General features: G+C 37.4%; 2 protein-coding genes and 1 long non-coding RNA gene across 8 annotated transcripts in view; 1 reads left to right on the top strand and 2 right to left on the bottom strand.

Annotated features, from left to right (window-relative positions):
• The window catches only part of LOC6577345 (GTPase-activating protein skywalker), a 56,425-nt gene extending 47,532 nt beyond the window's left edge, over positions 1-8,893 (bottom strand). For all 5 annotated transcript variants that reach the window (XM_015165626.3, XM_032729171.2, XM_032729172.2 and 2 more), the window contains exon 1: positions 8,413-8,893. The gene's annotated coding sequence lies outside the window, so the exon portion shown is untranslated. The remainder of the gene's footprint in view (positions 1-8,412) is intronic.
• A 1,704-nt stretch (positions 8,894-10,597) lies between these two features.
• On the bottom strand, positions 10,598-14,306 carry LOC6577343 (microsomal triglyceride transfer protein large subunit). Its single transcript, XM_002003274.4, has 6 exons — positions 14,036-14,306; positions 12,748-13,517; positions 11,756-12,692; positions 11,152-11,692; positions 10,899-11,066; positions 10,598-10,841 (listed from the first exon to the last, which is right to left on the bottom strand). The coding sequence occupies exons 1-6, from the start codon at positions 14,148-14,150 to the stop codon at positions 10,688-10,690; spliced, it is 2,685 nt and encodes an 894-aa protein (XP_002003310.2). The 5' UTR covers positions 14,151-14,306; the 3' UTR covers positions 10,598-10,687.
• A 3,652-nt stretch (positions 14,307-17,958) lies between these two features.
• LOC122757243 lies at positions 17,959-21,509 on the top strand. 2 transcript variants are annotated; one of them, XR_006357197.1, is made up of 3 exons: positions 17,959-17,997; positions 21,091-21,279; positions 21,367-21,509. It is a non-coding gene; the product is annotated as an uncharacterized LOC122757243 (long non-coding RNA). The 2 variants fall into 2 exon arrangements; XR_006357198.1 differs by having other exon boundaries at positions 17,961-17,997; positions 21,107-21,279.
• Positions 21,510-22,003: the final 494 nt, after the last annotated feature.

Here is a 22,003-nt window from a genome sequence, read left to right as displayed (position 1 = left end):
GTGCAAAGATTTTCTCCAGTACTTATAGGAAGTCATTATAAACCCTATTTTAAGTCTCTGATTACAAAAGTTTTTATGTACTTCAGTAACTGTATTATGTATTTATTAATATATCATAATCTAGACAGGTATTCTACAAAAATCTATTAGATGCGATAATAACAGTTTATAAATCTTTAAACGTGCTAATCAAAACATTAAAATAATATATTATTTATAAATTTTATAATCTCTTTTGTCTCGATCTTTCTCAAATTATTTTTTAGATCTCTATCTCCTATCCCTATCCCTAACTTCTACCATATCAAATTTATATCACAGCTCATACAAAACAACTTGTCAGCTTACATTTATCTCTGTATTTCCCGCGCAGTGTATTTTTCCCAAGAACTACATGCCATTCTTATTACAATCAATCTTAGGTTTTCTATGCATTATTATTATTTTTTATTTATTTATTATTTTTTGGCGGCTCTAAAGCAAAATTGGCAACACTGGCAGAGACGTGACTCAGCTGTTATAAGTCGGTTGTTCTGTCCGAGCCGGCCGACAATTGTTCTACACTTGTTGTTTGGCATTCCAGCGAACTTCAATGATATTCGAGAGCCGCAGCTGAGCTCGAGACTTGCCGCAAACTGAGACTCGCTGCCACATCACGTGCCTTCAAGTATACGTTCGTTCGAGTTTATCGCCCGGTTTGTCAGCGAGTCGACTTCTTTACCTTTTTTTTTTTTTTTTTTTTTTTTGCTATTTTGTAAACAATGGATTGGTTATTTCTGTTTGTTGCCTATTATACAATACTGTTTGAGGTTAAGTTCTACACAAAAAAATATGAATTCATTTATTAAATAAATGAAATAAAGAAAATTATCTTTAAACTCTACGCATTCAGGCTGGTCTTTGTAGTTATAGCTTGACAATACCCAGGTACTATTTGGTAACCGGCTCTATATTGTGCGATCACGTTCTCTTATGTGCGTAGGTTAAAGCTGCTAATTTCAGAAGCATGCAAATGCCCGCTCAAAGATCATTGCTCGAAAGGCCCAAGAAAGAGCGGAAACAGAAGCAAACAATATATAGAATCTAGCAAAAAATATATTTAATGGATAATAATTTCACCTATCTCTCCACATACAATTTATCCAGTATCCATAAAATATATGATAAGCTGTAACAACAAAGCAAACTGTATCCGTATAGCACAACATGGATTGCACAAGTATAGCGCGAACTTGTTTTGCATGTTTGCACTCTTCCTTATTAGCTGATAACTGATTCATTACTAACTACCTTTATCCGGCTTACTATTAGTTGTATCCTCCTGATACATGATTTATAACCCACATATTGTAACCCTCAATTTACATTTATTAAGCTGTTGCCATGCCACGTTGCAATTGACTTAAATGATGGCGACATCAAATGTCATGACCTGATCATAGTTATCCGCCAGTTATCCATGTGCTTTAATGCGCTCGGATAAGCATTTGACGACAAGTGGGCGTAGCTGTCAGCAGCTTTAAAGCGCATTGTAGCCCATGGACCAAAGCCCATTATCCATTATCCGTTGCGACATTTTCCGCAATGAGACGATATCAACGAAACACATTCGCCCATTTGCCGTTGTCACTCTTCATTCAGATAAGTTCAATTCACATTGCACAGAAGAGCTGCTCGATTCAGTGCCACAAAAACATCCGGCCCAACAAAAGCACAGCCGCAACCATTGCCTAGGGGCCCCGCGGTTTCTCTCTCACTTGGTATGATTCTTTCTGTCTCTTACTGTCTGCTTCTCGCTGTTTGTCGAGGCAAACGGCATTACAACTCTCGAGTCGTTCGACAATGGCGCGCAGTTTACTTGTTTTTACCCATTGTATTTTGCATATAGGCATTTATTATATTATACATTATTTGAATAAACTAAATTACGTACAAAGAGAGGAGCCTCCACCACAACGCTCTACCTCGCTTTGCTCTCCCTCAACTACGTACGCCAAAAAGCTGAATTGAGTTCCGTATCGAAGCACAACCAAAGCTGAGAACGCAAACCAAAGAATGGAATGCGAAAATTCTTCGGCTTTGCTTTGTTTTCACATGCATACTTTATGCCCAGCTGCCTTACCCCTAGCTGAACCCCGCCCCTTTAGCTCTTGTTCAGTGGCTGCCTGTTTATTATCTTTGCAAATTTGACGCGTTTTCAATATGCTCCATTGGGAGCGCTGTTTGCTCTACCGCGCATAATTCAATTTGTAGTCGACCTCCACGACGGCTCTTAGGCTATCTGCTCCTCCAATTACTCTTCAATTCCCTTTTGCTGCGCTCTGCGTGGGCGTCTTCTTTTCATCTTTCGCACGCCTCTTCGAGATTTTAAATTTGTTTGTCGTTTCGCTTTCGGATAACAACATGCAGACACTATAAATGTCACGTCCACAGCGTCTATCCATCCGTGCGGCCTCTGGTCACTCACTCACCCATGCCTCCCTCGGCGCCCGCTCTTCACTATTAAGCCAGAACACACTAATTAATTAGCTCTGGTTTCTTTAATTAGCGCAAGCCAAATGAAAATAATTGACAGCAGTTCAGCTACAATATTTTGTATGGAATTTTTAGAATTTGAGCTGCACGTGCAAATATTTTAAGCCATGTAAAGTGGACGCGAATGAGGAAGAGGTAGAGAGAAAAGAAGTAAAGTGTGGAGCAGACAAATAGCAAAGCAGAAAACAGAGATTCAGGTAGTCATAGAAGCAAAGAAATAAATATTTTTATATCAACAAAATAAACCAACGCATAATGAAAAGAATAAGAAAACGTGATTTGAACGCTTGAATGATTATCAAGCATACGAATTAGTTTAAACATAAGCCATTTAGAACATTTTGCAGACATTTACTCTTATCCGGCAATATTAACAGAGAGTTTTTGTCAAATAAAATAGCATACCAAAAATACTAAGCATTTATTTCTAGAAAGGTATTTGTTGCTAAGATCCATCAGTCATGGATAAAAGTGCAAAAAAGTGAAATTTTAAATATAAGGAATATACTTCACAAGGCTAATGGTAAGTTCGAATGGATTGATGGATAATATATGACATATTCTGGCACTGGTATATATGACTTATTCACGCCAAAACTAACAGCTATGTTCATAGTTATTGAACCAATCCGGTTGAATATTGTGTTGGTTACACAAATTGGTCTAATCATAATATGCGTCATAAATTAACAACTTATCCGCGAACATTGTATACAAGACCCGATAACCTTTATAGCCTATAGTTATACGCCAAAATCAAGGTTATTGAATCAAGGGAAATGTAAAAATATTTACAACAAATGTACGTATGTCGCACAGTTATTAACTTTTATTCGTTAACTGAGCAGACAAAAAATAATACGAGCGCCTATAAATATGAACATTTATGTAGATACACATATAAATATACTTATAAATGTATATGTTATGTATATATATATATATATAGTATATCTCGCACTCAAATAAAGCTTATTTTTTGCAGTTACCGTCGCATCGTCGAGACCCCTCAATGAAATTACTTGCACAAATTAATGCCGCACAATTACCCACATCAGAGCCGGGCAGAGCCAGACAATTGATTGTATGATATCTCTCGCACATATGTCGGCATGCTATATGCATGTACATATACACATACATATATCGCACTCTATGGATCTATATATATGTATATATACACATATGTGCACATATTTTTATTTTTGTGTGTTGTTATATTTACTTTCGCCTTTCTTATTACTGTATATTGTGGGCGTATGGTCACTATTTGTTGTTGTTCTGTCGCGTGGTTATTAACACATTCGAGTCGCATGCACACACACTCACACACACTCCGAGTTGCACTTGATTTAATAAATTTGATTAGGATTTATGAGCGTGTGGGCTTTTAATTTTACATCCAAAGCCTGCATATATTCACGAATTTCATAAAGTTTATAGCGCGACTTTAAGGCCAAGTAATTCGATCATGTGATCGATGAGACGAAAGCAATAATAAAAATACGAAATGCTTATATCATTGTGGATAAATGGCAAATCGCTGCATAGCTATTGAAATATAAAACTCGAATAAAATTCAAGTCATTTATCCAATCCAATAGGGTTACGGATAATTACGGATAGCGCTCGGAATGTAGATGAATGTAAATATGGGCAAATGGAATGAAAGGTATTACTAAGGTATGGTAAATCTTCAAATTCACGTGGAATTCTATAGGCTAAAAATCAAATTAGTTAAGCAAATAACAATATCACGGATAATATGCAACATGCTATTTTTAGCAAGCTGAGTAATCGAGTTTTATATGAATACTTGTATAAATAAAGCTTGGATAAAGCTACAGAGTGTTTGTTCGTTAGCCGATAAATGCGAATGACCCACTGTAATAATGGATGAAACTATAGCTATATAACTGCACATACAAATTGTAAATCATACTCGGATCACTAATTACATAAATATGCAACAGATTAACATAATAATTAGTTCAGCTACACCCAATATTTTTTTAAATTACACTTAAATCAATTGAGACCATTAAAAGCTTCAGCTAAATCCACTGTAATATTAATGGATAACATTTACGCCATTTAGTTGCCATGTGGATAAATGCATATTCAATTTTTCGCCATTTTATAACTGATATCATCAAACTCATGATGTAGTCGATTGAGCAAATACGTTGGGCAATGTAGTTGAACGGTCATTGACAGAATATTAATACTTAAAACGCTTTAATACACATAATTAAATTCAATAAATGTGGGAAAATAAACTACTCAAATCCGCACATTTAATTAAAAAAGATTAGAGCGAATAATAGCATGAATGCCATAAATGAACTCCAGAGCCGAATTCGATAACGTTAACGAAAATATTTAATAAATAATGTTGGCAAACGAATATAATCTACGCACACAGATTCGAAATCACATTGCACAACGCCAAATGAATTATTATCCAGTTTATGGGCAGGTGTAAACGGCAACGACTTTCATGTTCGGCGCCGGGTAACTACCCCGAAAACAAGCCGGAAAGAACATTTCGCAGAGGTGTAACGAAGATGCAATACTCTATTAAATTAAATTAAATTAAAGTAAAAATAATAATAATAATTGAAAGGTGAATTAAGATTGTAAAATCTGTAAAATTTTATTAAAAAATCTAATGAAACTAATATATAAATTTATGGTATATTATTGATCATTATCATTAAAACTGAAAATAATATAAAGTAATTGAAAACCGGATATATTTAATAATGATATATTTAACAATTTGTTTCCCAATATATTTAATAAAATAGTATTATCTAGTTACCTAAATCTTATCAAGATGGACTATTATAATATATTATAATATATATATTTTGTAATACCATAATATGTTTATATACTTTCTTAGTAACAATCTAAGGGCTTTAACAATAAAACTGATACCAAAATTCACTAAGCCAACTAAATTTATGGACAATACAAGATGGGCATAGGAGGAGTATCTATATTTATACCAATATCCATGTACGTGTGCGTGTGTGTATTTTTATCGAATTTGTAGCTAGTGGATTGAAGGATAAGCACAACAAGCAAACGCCGTGACAGGTCAAACGGGGCTGTCACCTATAAATAAAACGCACAGCTCAGCAATTTTAGACAGACCTAAAGCAAACTCAAATAAAGCCTATCGATTTTGTGAGAGAAAAGCCATTTACCTGTCAGCCACACGCACACACACACACATGTACGAACACACGCACTGAATACCTTAGTGGGGTAAGTTTTTTCAGTGGGTTAGTTGGTCGCGTTGCCACAGACCAATCAACAAATAGATAAAACTAACAAACAACAACAGCAACTAAAGTTGAACGAACTGGTTGAGAGACTAGTCCATAAAGTAATAAAAGTATATAAAAATAAACTCGAATCTCAATTGGAGAATCAGAAATCAACTGAGCTACCAGCTTCGTCTCGTCTGCGTGATTTTAAGCTGAATTTCCCATCATCTGTTTGCGATGATTCAGAGCATAAATCAAATCGATCGACGTCGTCGCCTTGTCACGTACTACAAAAATCGTCAGCAACATTTGCGATAGGCGATTCGAGTTCAAGCTGTTCTGTCGACTTATTCGAATCGATTGCTTCGATTCATGTTGGCCCCACAAGTCACACACACACACGCCTTCCCTACAAACACATATTAGAAAATACCCTGGACAAGGAGGTAGCTGGATTTTTTCATACTATGAGATCAACTGTAAACTTCCCTCTCTCTATCCATCCCCTGTCTTTCGTTTTTGTTTCTATGAACTCTCACTTGATTATAATATTGAGATATTAAGATTATATAATATTAGTACATATATCAATTATATTTATATTCGCCTATAAAATTTATTTTTAAATTGAAGTTCCACCTCCAAATCTTTCTATTATACTTCCTTATATACTATAATATTTTATATCTTTACATAGTTTTTGGATCGTTTAATATTTACAGCTGATAGCGCTTTTAGGAGTCAGCAATGTTTTTAATGATGTTTAAAGAACTTACGTTAATCTCCTCTATCTGTCTGCCAGTCTCTATTAAATATCATATATATTATATCTGTACTAGTTGTGCTTCTTAATAGATGGATAATAATTTCTATCCATTTTCATTGCTCTATACACAATGACATAGAGTATTTGCTCGCCTCTCACCCTCTCGTACGCTCTTTTAACTTGGTCTTAAATGTTTCTCATGCGCTTGAACGGCATCCGAACGGATCGGTAATTGCTATATTTTTTCACTTGATTGCTTACAGTCTCATGTGTGTAAAAAAATTTGAAAAGTCGTTTTGCGGCTCACGTGAGTGACTGACTGACTGACTGAATATACCACCGCCCCGTGGCTAAAGACATGAACCCGGTTTTTGAGTCAACTGTTTTTTTTTTTCTCTTTGCTGGCAATTGAGCGAACGATTCGATGGTCATTTGTGACAGCTACGCAAAGCAATAATTTGTCTATTTGCCAGTGAAATAAACATTTTGTGAGAATGTGCGAAATACTAATATACATACATATAATTCGTAAATATCTCTAAATATCCATCTCTATTCTCTAGAAACTAGCTAAGCTGCCTAATTGGGTCGTAGACGCTGATAAGATAACACAAATATCTAACTGTTTGCTTTCGAAATTGATTTAGGCAAAATTTTTTTGCATAACTCTTATTTATATAATTTTTTTCATTTTGTCGAAGTTCAAGCCAAAGTCAAAGCCCGTCGTAAACGAAGTAATTATTCAAGCTCCACGCAAAACATGTGAATATAACAAGTTTTTAGAACCTTTTTTATTCCATAAATGTTTTTACGACATCGTCTGAAATTCTCGACTTGTGGGTGGAGTTCAAAATATTGCTATGTTTTCCTTCAAAATTAACGTTTCGTGAATCGAACTATAGCAAAATGATAAACTGTTAATAAACTGTTTATTGTGAGTCATTCCATGCAAAGCATGTATCATAATCTATTTCAGTTAGTTTCTACGGTAAAGTAATGCCTGTGGCTGTGCTGTGGACTTACGGGGAATTTTTCAAGCCCATAAAATATAAATTACTTTTGTCAGATATATTATTTTATTGGTTATTATTTGGGATCTATATTTTACATTAGCTGAAGTTTTATCAGTTCCTATTATTAGAAAGAAATTTTACAAAACAGAAATCGAAGAAAAAAATGTAAATAATGAAAATAAACGAAAAATTAATAAAAACCATAAAAATAAATATAATAAAAATCCAATTAATTCAACACAAGAATAACTAACTATTTTTAATTCCTTGATCAAAAATAAAAGAAAAAGAAAACAAAAACAATTTGAATATCTTTCATCATCCAGTCCTTGTCAACTTTTTTTTTACAATTTAGGCTGGACGATCTTATCGAACAACCACTAAATTATGTAACAAATTCTTAATATTTTGTTTATGCTGTTTAAAGCTCATTCTTGTTCTAGCTATAGAATCATAAACCAGCTCACTTCATAGATCCCTCCATAAAAAAAAAGACAGCTCATAAATTGTGCAAGGTTGAAATTGTTGTGTCTATCTAATCAGACACATTTCGACACAAAAAACAAAAACTGCGGGACCTCCATGAAGGTGAAAATGTAAGTAACAAAAACAAAAAAAAAGAACCCAAAGATAAATATTTAAATTTATGGTTAGAGTCTGCGCGACTGACTCACAATTTGGGGAATGGAAATTACAAATTTACACTAGAATAAAAAATATATGTAGAAGCCCTGGCAAAACGACATATAGAAAAGACCAGCAAGCTAATTTGGCTGATGGCCTACATGAGTGCGAGCGAGACAATAGTCGATGCACTTACCTGACGTTGGCTATGTTCAGTTGTTCTTGTTGTTTTCGCTGCTTTTGCTTATTTCCGTCTTCTTTGCTTCTTTTTTTCTGTCTGCTGCTGCAGTTGTCGATATTTGTTTTCGTTATGTTTTGGGTTCTTTTGCTGGCCTCTTTCTCTCTCCTTTGCTCACACACTGTGTTTTTTCTGATTCTTTTTTTTCGCTGCTGCTACTGCTTGCACACACGCGTTTTTGTTTTGCTTGGCTCGTTCGTTTATGTTTTCACTTTCACAGGTAAAATTCTATGTGATGGAAAAAGGTTAAGAGAGTGACAATTTTATTGGCTGGCAGCAAAAAACAAACTGCTGTTGTTACTTTTCTTTTTTTATATTTTAATTTGTATTTTTTTCTCGTTGCTTTACAAAAATCACTTTGGTGCCTTTTTTACACACTAACCGAGCAAATTTATCGCAATTGCGGCGACTACCTTACGCTGCGAGCGTTAAAAATCAACTGAATTGACGTTATGGCCAGCCAGCCACTGAGGCGTGAGCGCGCTTTTGATACCGTTACGGGCAACAGCAAGAGAGAAAAGTCACGAGCGCCAAATATGCGCAAGTATGCGTGATTCAGTATGTTTGTGTGGTGACAACCTTCTCTCTCACTCTCCCAAACTCTCACGCTGAACTCATGCCTGGGTGCCTTTGCATCTGTATGTGTGTATGTGGGTGATTTTATTCCGCTAAATACATATACATGTACGTTTTTTTATACCGGCTGATTAGTTGATATAGTGCTCATTTGGGCAACAACAACATGCACTCAGATTAGAACAGAGCTCTCATAACCAGTATTAAATAAATGCCAAATATTAGCAATACCCCCAAGCACTGCTCAAATGCAACACTCTTCACACGTGGTTTATTTTATTGCAACTTCACGCGACGTAAAAATTCCCACACACAAGCACAAAAATACCCAAACGGACACCAAAACGTAGCACGTCACAATAACAAAAACAACAACAACATCAATAACGCTTGCGATTTGCTCTTAGCATAATTTCGTTCTGGATTCTCTCACAAACACCACTCTCTCTGTCACTCTCTCATTCGTGTACTCTACATGTGCGTTGTGGCTGGTCTGGCAGACGAAACCGTGTGTTGCTTTTTTTGTTATTGTAAACATTTAGTTAGCACCTCTCTTTATAAATCATATCCAATGCAGCAGAGAGCCACACAAGATGTGAACTAATATGTTTAACGCTTTTTACTGCTGACAATAGTTAAAATAAACAACCTAAACAAGAGGACTTTATATTTAGTAAACTTCTGTTCTGTTTTTATACGCAACAAAAAATTAGGCCTCTAGAGACGGTCCAGCGGTTGACAAGTGTGCGTGCGGCCAGGCCTCCAAGCACGCACATACACACAAACACTCCCGAATATAGTAAAAGCGTCGACACTCTTGAGATTCGCCCTAATTTGTTAAGCCAACAGTTAAATTGGCATTCGCGCACAGTCTATTTACCTCTTAGCACCTTCAACGCTATTTGCATTTAAACTTTTACTGCTTTATTATTTAATGATTTAATTTGTTGTAACAAAAATGAAATTTGCCCGCGACACAAGCTAATGTAAACTGACTGTTAAACTGAGTCCACTGCCGAGTCTCAGAGCGCAGCTGTTTCTTAACAGTGTTGGCGAGAGTGATAACAGAAACTGTGACTGCCATCAGTCGGGTAACAACTTTTGTAACTTGCCTAAAAACAAATAATAATTAATAAAGCCATAGGGCTTACTTAAAAATTTAAATTCCATCTAGTTCATACAGAATTGAGTCATATTATGTGGTTAAAAAAATACTTATATGGTTATGATTTGACTAACAGCATTATTTTCGCACATCTACTGTTAAACTAATGTTAGAGTCGATTATTTAATTTATCGGCTTTTAGATAGCCATTTGAGTTAGCAGTAAATTGTGCAGCACTGTTAAAAGACACTCAATCGTGACAAGCGCGCCTTTAAATTGAAGTGCTGTAAAATTAAAAAAACGACATTATTAAAACAGTCTTGGCGTAGTTTCAGGCAAATCAAACTACTGTAAATAAATCAAGTTTTGCAAACTAGCAGTGTTAACCATAAATGTGCGCTTAACCAACACGTCTTAGGCGCACCGATGAGGTATGCAGAAATTTTACATAAAAAACCAACGTTTTTGCCATTTTAAAATTACTTTGAGTCTTATTCTCAGCTTTTTTACATAGTATAAATTTGGTATTCAGATATAAATGCAATTTTAATCTCAGGAATTTGCTAATATCATGTTACACATCTCGTTGTTCTTCTGATTCAGGACAAAAGTGCGACCAGGTGATTTTATAGTTTGCGTTGAGCGGAAATGCTTGGCATAGGGTTTATTCACCAATTGCAAATAAACCGAGCGAGTATTGGAAAGACTGTGGAAGAGAAATAGATATAAGATTTAATTATCAAAGCGCAGTATTTGGACTTACGTGAGCAGTTGTTCGGCTCGCTCCAGCTGCATGCAGAGCTTGATGTTGCTGTAGAAGTCCAGATCCGCCTGCAAACTAAGCTTCGGCTCATGGCGCAGCTCAATTTGCTGCTCCAGCTTGGCATAGGTGAAGCCGACGGCCAGGTGGGAGACGACAGCGGTGCCAGTGCTGCATGAGAATAACATTTCATGAGTAATATTTATATGAGTCAACCCACATTCCCCTCTCCCTCTCTTTGCTTGACCCTGCTCACTTTTGTTGTATTTCCGTTTGGGCATTGCGATTCCACAGACTGAAGGTGACTTTGCCATTGAGATCGACACTTCGAGCGCCGAGCACACGCCAATGGACAGTGGCGCCCGATGCCAGGACAATGTACTGCTCGTGATCCTGAGCCAATGTGGTGGCCTGATAGGCTGGTGTCGTGTCCGAGGCGCTGCCGCCCCACACATGACCCATCAGCTCCGTCTGACCGTTGAAGAAGACCAGCGGACGCAGCTGGGCGCCCTGTACACTGATCTCCATGCCCGCCGTCATGGTCTCTTCCTGCTCCAGCTCGTCGTCGGCCGGTATCTGATCGTTACCCTCGTCCGCATCGCTGTCGCCCATAAAGGAGCTCAGTCCAGACGTGTAGATGCCCAGCTTGAAGCTGCTCGCCTCGGCGCGTCCGGCGTGTAGGAGGAACTCCACGGAGCCGCGCTTCAAGATACCTTGAGACACCTCCTGGGTGCTCAGTAGGGTTTCATTGAAGGCGGGCGATGTGGAGAGCTGGCGACTCAAGACGGTGGTGAGGCCTAGAAGGAGATAAAGGAAATATATAAAGATCTTAGGCAACTTCAATTTCTTGCCGGGATTACCTCGTTGGGCCAGCACATTGTAGTTGTTGACATGAGCTCGCTGCCTGAGCGCCGTCTGGAACATGGACCGGAAGCGTGGACAGATCTCAGCCAGCATGCGCAGCTTCTGTAGGACATAGGTCTTGATCTCGAATTGGCGATCCGTGGAAGCCAAATAGTCGAGCAGTTCGCCCAACTGTTCGGCGCTGGGTCGCATGGCCAGCAGGATGTCCAGGGCCAGGGTGCGAGCGGAGCTGTCGTAGCGTCGCTGGCGCTGATAGAAAATGCTCGAGAACTGCTGACGATGCGGCTCCGCGTAGCTGAAAGCTGGAAATGATTTGAGGGCCTGGAGAGCGGCAACCGAGTGCTGGGGCTGCTGCGACTGCAGTGCCTGCTGGAGCAGTGGATCGATGGTCAACGGATCGCGTAGGTTCTGCAAGGCGCGAGTATAGAGCAGAGTATTGTGGGTGGAAGCCAATCCCTCCAGGAGGTAGTTGCGGATCTGCTGCAGCAGCTGGTCATTGGCGTCGAGGCCGCTCTGGCGAGTGAGCGTAGCCAGCGTTTGGAGCACGCTGTCCCGCAGCTTGAGATGGGATTTGTGGGGCAGCTTCTGCTGCAGGAAGTCGTAGAGATGCTCCAGGATGCGACGTTCCGGGTGCGTGGCCACGGCCAAGGATTGCAAATACTTTTCCAGCAGCTCCAAGGACTCCGCCGTAGTACCCGCTCCTCGATAGAAATAACTGAAGCTGGCGTTGTGCGCCTCGAAGGTTTGCACGGCGCCCAGCAGATCCGCCAGCTGCGCTGCCAACGGCGACTGCGACTCCAGCAGCGACTCGAACTCCGGCTGCTTGGTGAGACGCGCCAAGGGCAACAGCTGAACGAAGGCCGAGGCTAGCGAGGATTTGCCCAAATGCTCCGTCTTCAGTTGCTCCAGCATGAGCTCCACTTGAGATTGAAGCTGAAATAGAGCGGATTTTGATTTATTGAATTCCCTGCAGAAGCTCAACTCTTACCGTCTGCTCCTTCAACTTGCTGATTTCGCCATCCACGTCTGCCTCCAGCTCGAAGACGCGATACCATTCCAGGAGACTCTCAATGGCCGCTGCCAGCGTTGGCTGCTGTAGCTGCTCGACTCCCTCGCCCTCGGCTAGGTGCTGTAGTCGGAGTTTGCCATGCACCATGCTCCCGGCATCCGGCTTGGCAGCGAGCGTCAAGCGATGCGTCTCCACAGATTCGGCCCTCAGCAGGAGACCCTCGGCGCTTAGATCGTAGCTGAGCTGCTGCTCGGAGTGCTGGGCCACGCCCAGTGCCTGCTCCGGATGGTAGTTGACTCGTAAGTCCCATAATGCGCAATCTCGCTTCGTCTTCTCCCAGCGCGTCGAGGATTTCGCTTTGTATTCCACGCGACAATGGCCCGAGATGTCCAGCTCGGTCTCTTTCGCGTCGCTGCTGTCGCGGCGCAGCTGAAAGAGCGAGGCGATGCCGCGTTCCAGATTCAGCAGCGACTGATCTCGCGACGTGTGCGCGATCACCTGCTTGGGCTGACCTTTGACCAGCGCCACATAGAAGGGCCGATCCGGCAGGCTGAGTATCGGGCGCAGTCGCTGCTGCGCCTTTACGTGACTTTCACTCAACTTGATTTCCAACAGCTGATCCTGCTCATCGTTCCAGACGGAATTAATGCTCAGCTGCGTATCAAATGTGTAGCTCACTTGCTCCGCTTCCAGGCTGACCTCGCTGGAAAGCTGATAAAACTGCTGAGAGCCAGTGGGAATTAAATTGGCTGGAGATGGAGATAAAAAGAGGGAAGAGACACGTCATTAGCAACTGGAAGAACTTTCTCATGACGGCTTCCAGTCTAAGCTCAAGAGGTTATCAACAAGTTGCCGTTACTAGCAAATCAGCTGGCAGCGCTCTCGCTCTGCTCACTGTCAATACTCAATTGTGGCTTTGTCGCTCTCTTGCTCTTTTGCTCACTGTTAAGAAACTCAATCGTGTTTGTGCGTGTGCGGTGTTTCTGACAGTCATGCTTGCATATGTATGCGTTCATAGAGCATAAGAACGATTGAGTAATAGGTGCTACACCATCTCCCACTCTTCTGCTAAGACTATCTGTACATGTACATATGTGTTTAACTTTCATTCTTGCATGTGTGTGCGTGCATTACAAAAACGATTGAGTAAAAGATTCCGAGTGTCTCTTAAGCAAGAAGTTCATTCAACTCCCAGCTTTCTACGTGCTTCGCCTGAACGAAATCAACAAATCGGACGAAAACAACAAATTCTTTGCAAATTACTCACCAAAACAGTTTACCAAAGAGAGAGAGACCAAAAACAGTTGCAGCAGCAATGTCGGCAGCGCAGAGTTAAAATTTGGGCACCGGCTTTTACCACTCATTTGCCGGTTTCGTTGCATTTCTTTTGTTCGCTATGATATGAGTACTTTGACAGGATTATATTAATTAATTAATGCATTGATTGATCGTTCTGGCTGCACTAGTTGCTCGCAGCAGCTCTAATTCCACTTTAATCTCTCATTAGTTCTAATGCTCGACTGGTGTTTGTTTGAGCAGTAACAGCGAAGAATGATAGGCGCATGTTAAATAACAGACAAATAACAGTGTGGCATATTTATTGTAAACAGCAAACGGGCACACTAAGACATAAGTGTGTTGCCATACTACTCAAAATAGATAATTCAAAAATAAAAATCGTTAAGAAATGTTTAAATATTCGTATTATTGGTTTATTGACCATAAAGTAACTGCAGGTTAAATATTTATAAATACTCAACAGCTATTTAATTTGCTCAATCAGAAATACATATTTCCTTAGCTTATCTCTTATCAATAAACAAACAAAAGAGAAATTTCTGTTGTTTGCAGTTCAGAATCTTTATCTTTTATTTGTTAAAAAGAAAAATTAAATACATTGTTTAACTAACCGCAAAAAAAAAAAGAAATTGTGCTCAGCGGCTTAATGCAAAAGGTAAATATCAGAAACAGGGCAATAATTTAAGGGAATTATGAGGGAAATATATGGACGCATATCTAAATGCATAAGTACACTGACATAAATTTATTATAAGCAATTAATTAAAAAATTATGTTTTAATTTTTTAGGTAATTTCTAATATTAAAGTAATATCTACTATTCTCTCAGTGCACATACATATATACATATTTATAGCGATAAGTGGGACGGTTCGAACGAACGGACATTGCCCGTTGCGATGGACGCGAAGACAGCAGCTGAGTCAATGCCGGCAATGGCAACGGCAACGGTTTATCAGCAGCAGGAGACAGCGACAACAACAACAAAAACAGTTGAGTACAACAACAGCGGCTTGAGTGCCCCTGACACTTATATGGCAAACATATGTTTCGTTACAAATTGAACGAGCGACCGCAGCAACTTTAAATTTTGCTTATCAGTAGCTGCAGCAGATAGCAACATAAGCAACAACAACAACAACAATGGCAGGCTCTCAGTCAGGCAAACAAACGAAAATTAACAGAAACTAAATTTAAACACGTATTGCTGCGGTTAAGAACGAGATAGCACATCAGCGCTGCCATGCACAACTGCGAGGGTGAGAGAGCGCGAGTGATTGTGATTGAGAGAGCGCGCGCGTTTCATTAGCTGCAGCTGCAGAGCTGCTCTCTGCGGTCGTTTGGCAAGGTTAACGGTGCGTGTGCTTAGAAGAGGAAAGGGCGACGCAGTACAAAGTGCAATTGACATAGGGCGCACAAGTGGCCAGCGGTGAGGAAAGACGGAGAGAGGAGTGTGGCCAGACGCTGGGCAGCTTAAACTGAAGCAATCGCTGACTTAAGCAGTTGGCGGCAAATGATTGTTATTCTAGATGAAATCCGCATTGGCACAGTGGAACCAAATTAAAAGATTTAAGCGGAATATTGAGATAGACTTGGAGACTATATATAGCAATACATACGTATGTATGTATGTATGTATGTATGTATTATTATTTAATTATTTTGAAATCATTATTGAATATTCAGTAAATATTGTTTAAAGTCTGTTTAAATAAAAAGTCTGTTTAATAAAAAAAAAATTTTTTTTTAAATAAATAAATATTGTTTAGCCTATGTGCTTGACAAATGGAAAATTTTCTGAATAACTATGTCAAATGGAAAATTGAATTAATAAAAAACTTTAAAAATTAAATTTTTTATATCCTCATCGATTTGCGATAGCTTTACAACAAATAGCTTTATTCGCCGTTCACTCTGCGTCGCTGACCACCTGCGTTCGCTGTCAACGCTGACGTTGACGGCGACGGCGACGCCAAGTGTGAACAGGCAATGGCAAACAAGCAAATAAACAAACAATCGAAGTGCGGACGATGGCCAAAGCGTTACCCGTGTGTAAGTGTGTGTGTGTGTGCAGCTTTCGGTCAAGCTCTGCAAAAGGTTGCCACACGTGCGAGTGGGTGTGAGAGTGTAAGTGCTGCAAAAGATAGAAAGAGAACGAAAGTGTGTGAGGGCTGTGTGCGTGCGTGTGTGTAAAAACGTTATGTGGTTTGTTGTTGCTGCTGCTGCTGCTGCTACTGACCTCTAGCTTTGGTGTGAGGAGAAAAGTTGGAGGGAGTTGCCTGTGTAGCTAGCGCAGCAGGAAACAATTAGCTCTAAATAAAATTTCAAAATAAGCAACTGTTTGCGCTTAAATCCGGCACCAAGCGAGGCGTGTGTGCACGCGAGGGCTTTTAGGCCCAACAACAAGAACGACATCAGCAACAACAACAATAATAACAACAACAGCAACTATAATCAGCATATAAATAGATAGCATGCTATCACTTAATTACGGTATTTAAATGAGCAACAAATGATATGATAGCACAGTTTGAAGCTTTGCACCAGTGTTGTCTATCGCAAAAATGGGACACCAAATTTAATGGGAACTATGGGACATGTGTCGACATGCAAATGTACATACATATATATGTATGTATTTGCGTTTTTTTTTATTATTTTTATTTGTATAGTATTATTTAGCTTGAATGAGTGAATATGATGCTGAGTTGATATCTCATAATGTAAATTGAAAAATCTGAATATGAAATGCAGATATAATCTGAAATAGATTTTCTTGCTATGGCGTTTGCCGGCTAACTGTCACCAAATCGAAACAAAATCTATCCGTAAAAAAAGCTAAATTGCCAGCACTGCTCTTCTCATACACTCACACGCGCGCGCTGAAACCGTTCTTTTGTCAGTAAAATGTATACATACATATATTATATAATTAACAATCGTACTACTACCGCATATATTGACAGCTTGTAATTAAGCAAATTACAGAAAATTACAAATAAAATAATTAAAATATCTTAAAGCCAACAATTAAGTAAATAATCAAATGGAATTCGCAACATTTACAAGAATGGCCACATAAAAAAAAAAAATTGTAAATAAATCAAATAAATTACAGATTAAAAAATGTGCAATTTAAGGGAATTACAATTATTTTATATAAATATAAATTAAATTTAAACAAATTATAGAATATTAAAAATTGTAATATTTCATTTAACTAATTTAATTTCAATTTTGACTAAACTACTCCAAGGAGTCGATTTTTTTTTTTTTTTTTTTTGAAAATTTCATTAGACAAACGCGCTAGAAACTGTGCTACATTTTATTAATTTATATATTTTGTTAAACATGCCAACAGGTTTTACTATAGTATGTTACGGAGCAACCTTTATTCTCTCTGCCTATCTGTCGTTCTCGTCTACTCTCTCTCTCTCTCTCTCTTTCTCTCTCTTTCTCTTTTTCTCTGGTTACTTTTCTCTCTCATTTTATCTCTCCCGCCATACTTTCGAATATGTAAACTGTAAAATAGAATAGAATAAATTTGCGGGGATTGAAATTGATCAACATTTTGTTGACAGTGTTAGATAACGCGTGTATAAAGTTTTTTGTGTTTTTTCACTCTTAATTTTCTGTGGAAAATGTAATTGAAAATTGAGGCGCACAAACCGGGCTAATTGGAATTGTTGCATTATGCAAATGGCAGCCGCAGCAAATGCTAATTAATCTATATGTATATATATATATATATATATATATATATATAAGTTAAGACTATCGACAGTCTAGGGAGGCTGGAGCGTTCAATCGGATATTCAAGGGGAGAACCTGATCAGTATACCTGATTTAGTTCAGTTTATATTCGGACGAGACACAGTTCAGACCTATTGTTCCAAATTGTATCAAATATATTATTTCATCGAACACCAAGTTGTTATATATTCACAAGAACCCAACACAGCGTCCCCAATCACTAGTACTCTAGTGTGGGTGCGCTTAACTGGCGCCCGAGCAGGGACCCACATTCTTCACAAAAGGAAAATGGTGACGTGACGTGTCAATAACAAAATATAACAATAACTTATAAAAAAGCAAGTACAAATAAATTGTTTCAAATCTAAAAGCTGGATTGGACAATTGTTGGCAAAATTAAGTGGTACTTCTGTGATTTGCAAAGTAATGGGTGAAACACCATGCCATAACATTAAAATAAAATAAATAACATAATTTCTAGCAAGAGCTAGACAATTTTATAACATAAAAGAAATCGTAGCAAAATCCTTGTAGAGACGATCCTTAAAACGAAATACAAGAAATTTGCAGGCTAAATGGTGGTACAGATTGATTCTCGTATCGAGGTTCAAATCCTTGCCGTAAGACAAATATGATAAAAAATAAACGTCACAATTTCCACCTGTGTTGAATGATGGGTTTCCGTATAAATTAAAAGGAGTTAAGTTTAAAGCACTGACAATATAACAAAATTAAAAGGCGGCCTGTCTCAACAAACAAAGCATAAATATGCAAATATACAAATATGAATTATTTAAATAAATAAATGCAAATGCAATAAATGCAAGAGAGAAACCAGAAAATGAGACAGTGCCATATAAAGATACTTAGAAATTGATAATTCAAATAATTTTACAACAGACAAAACAATAACACACGTAATAATACAATTGGTAATTCGATGAAATAATATATTAAAGAAATATATTCACAAAATATAAATATTCACATCAACAATTTAAAAAAATGTGTTAAAAAAATTGTGTTTACAAAGACTGTTAGAACATTACTAACGTTTTATCTCCACAGCAAGGAATTCCGCAAGACGATTAATATGATTTTCTTATCTCAATTGGAAACGGAAAATAGCAGTAACTTGGAAACAATGAAAAAACTGATTTAGTGTAGAAAAATTAAGTCGAAAAATTAAATTGATAACATAGTAGGCCTTGCATCGAGTCGAATAGTAAGTAAGTTTTCCGACATTAAAATTATTTAGTTCACTTGTGCACCGAGCTCAAGCCGTAAGTAAAAAATTTTTTTTGAAAAATTTACGAAAAAATAAAAAAAACCTAAAAAGAAATCTTACTAAAGGTAATAATAATAATAATAAAAATTATATAAATAAATAGAATAAAAAATACCAGGTAACGGGTGAGTAAGTCATAAAAAAATGCTCTTGTTTAAAATAACATTTACAGTGAGATTAATTTGCTAATAAATAATTTAAATTCGTAGGCAGTATGGAAAATATAAATGAAACATTGCAAGGGTTAAGCGCGGCAATAACGGTGTTAGCCGATCAATTTTCAAGTCTAAAAGGAGAATTGAAGCAATTGAATAATAAAGTGGATAAATTGGAAAATAAGGATACTAATACTTTATTAATAGAAGAACAACAAATCTCACTGGCCCGTCCACGTTCAGAGCTCGAATTAAATGAAATTTCGTCATTGCCGGACTGTATCAAAGTGTTGCCTACATTTGAGGGAAACCCTTCAGAATATGCCTCGTGGGTAAACAGAATTGAGTCCGTACTTGAAGATTATTATATTATCAAGGAAAGACCTCTATATCGTTCAATAATTTTACACATACGGGGAAAAATAATTGGAAATGCTGATATCTCATTGATATCATACGGTGTTCAAAATGATGATTGGCCTGAAATGAAGCGAGTTTTGCGATTGCATTATGCTGATAAAAGGGATGTTCGCACCTTGGAGTACGAATTAAATCAAATGATTCAAGGCAACAGTGACATGGAAACTTTTTACAAGCAAGTGAATAGTCAGTTTTCTTTAATTTTACAAGCCTTAAAAGCAAGCGAACAACCAGTCGTGGCATTGTCTGCATTAATAGAATCGTATAGAAATAGAGCTTTAGACGTATTTATAAGGGGACTAAACGGTGACCTACCGAGGATGTTAACAGTTAGCAAACCTAAAAATTTACCGGAAGCTTATGCCATTTGTGTGAATTTACAGAATATTTCATTAAGAAGTAATGGTGTGCAAGGGACATATATGTCTCGTGGAATTAATGATTATCAACAAAATAAAAACTGGAAAAATTCTTCATAAATTCAGATTTAAGAAAATAGAAAAAAAAAGGAAAATGCACATTTAATTATATTGTAATAATCCTCTTTTAACTTCCTTGACTTCCTAGCAGCCATAGCACATTTAATTATATTGCAATAATCTTCTTTTAGCTTCCTTAACTTCCTTAGCACCCATAGCATCCACAGCATTTTACACGTGGTATATCCCTCCTAGTTTCGATCATTCATGGTAATAGGGATTTCCGAGATGCCAGACGGAATAAAATAAATGCGCTTACAATGTTGGATGTATTGTCATAACCACAAATGCATACTAAATGTATGGAACTATGAATGCTTTGAATTAACTTGAAGGTGGATATCGATGGCCCTCCTTATGCTAATTTATGGACTCTGGATAATAAATTTATATTGGATAATTATCATTATATTGGACAATTTATATTGGATGGATATCGTATTGGATAAATATCATTATATTGGGCAATTTATATTGGATAATTATCATTATATTGGACAATTTATATTGGATGAATATCGTTACAATGGACATATGCACCCTGATCTGCGGGACGCAGATATTTAGACGGGGAGGAGTTAAGACTATCGACAGTCTAGGGAGGCTGGAGCGTTCAATCGGATATTCAAGGGGAGAACCTGATCAGTATACCTGATTTAGTTCAGTTTATATTCGGACGAGACACAGTTCAGACCTATTGTTCCAAATTGTATCAAATATATTATTTCATCGAACACCAAGTTGTTATATATTCACAAGAACCCAACACAGCGTCCCCAATCACTAGTACTCTAGTGTGGGTGCGCTTAACTTATATATATATATATATATATATATATATATATATATATATATATATATATATATATATTTGTTATATATATATATATATATATATATATATATATATATATTTTGTTATATATAGTATGTCCATATAATAGAAGCAGCTAAAAACGAGTTTAAACAAAAATGGCAGCCTTAATAATTTAATTAACCAATGATGACAGACAACAATAAAAGCCAACAAAATGTTTCAATTGGGCGTAACTAACATGGAAAACAATGTCACTACTGACCCAATTAGAAAGCGGAATGTATATATGCATGTATGTAGGTTCGTATTAAACTATAGTTATATTTGGCAAACTAAAATTTGTTTATTTTGATGCATTGAATACCCTTTGTAAATGGCACTTGGTAGGGTATATTGATTGTTAATGCACGTGGACAGTGGACAGACAAAGGCGTGGCGTGACATTTGCTTACAACAACCTTGTAAGCTTTTAAATAAAATATATATAAATTATATAAAATAAAATAAATTCAATAATTTATATTTAAAAATTTATATTTTAAATGAAACAAGTAAGAACGTCGGGCGTTACCGACTGCGGAATACTCATTCACATCCCATCAGCAATTTAGTACCTAAGTTTAGCTCTAATACTGTAGAAAATTAAGTTTTTCCCGATTTGCCACGCCCCTACTGATCGTAATCACTTCTCTAGCTTCAATAGCGCCGAAATAAACCGTTCATACGGACAGACGGACGGACAGCGAGACGGACATTGCAGAAAACCAATATACTAATTCACTTCCGTAAATGAGTATAATAATTCACTATCGTGAATGAGAATCAAAATCCCATACGTATTCAATCTATCCAACCTTTTTATTATATCTTAGTCGAGCAACCCGACTCTCTTCCTTTTATACTCATATTTCGTAGTTTGGTCAAAAATTTGGTTGAGCTGTTCGCAGCAGTTGAAATTATGAATAGATAAAACATTTATCGGTCAGCACAAAACAAAAACAAAAATGAAAAAAGTTTATTCAAA

Source organism: Drosophila mojavensis, unplaced genomic scaffold (genome assembly GCF_018153725.1).
Source record: "Drosophila mojavensis isolate 15081-1352.22 unplaced genomic scaffold, ASM1815372v1 contig_36, whole genome shotgun sequence".
Taxonomy (NCBI): Eukaryota; Metazoa; Arthropoda; class Insecta; order Diptera; family Drosophilidae; genus Drosophila; species Drosophila mojavensis.
Note: the sequence above shows the minus strand (reverse complement) of the source record. Positions and strands in the feature narration are given on the sequence as shown.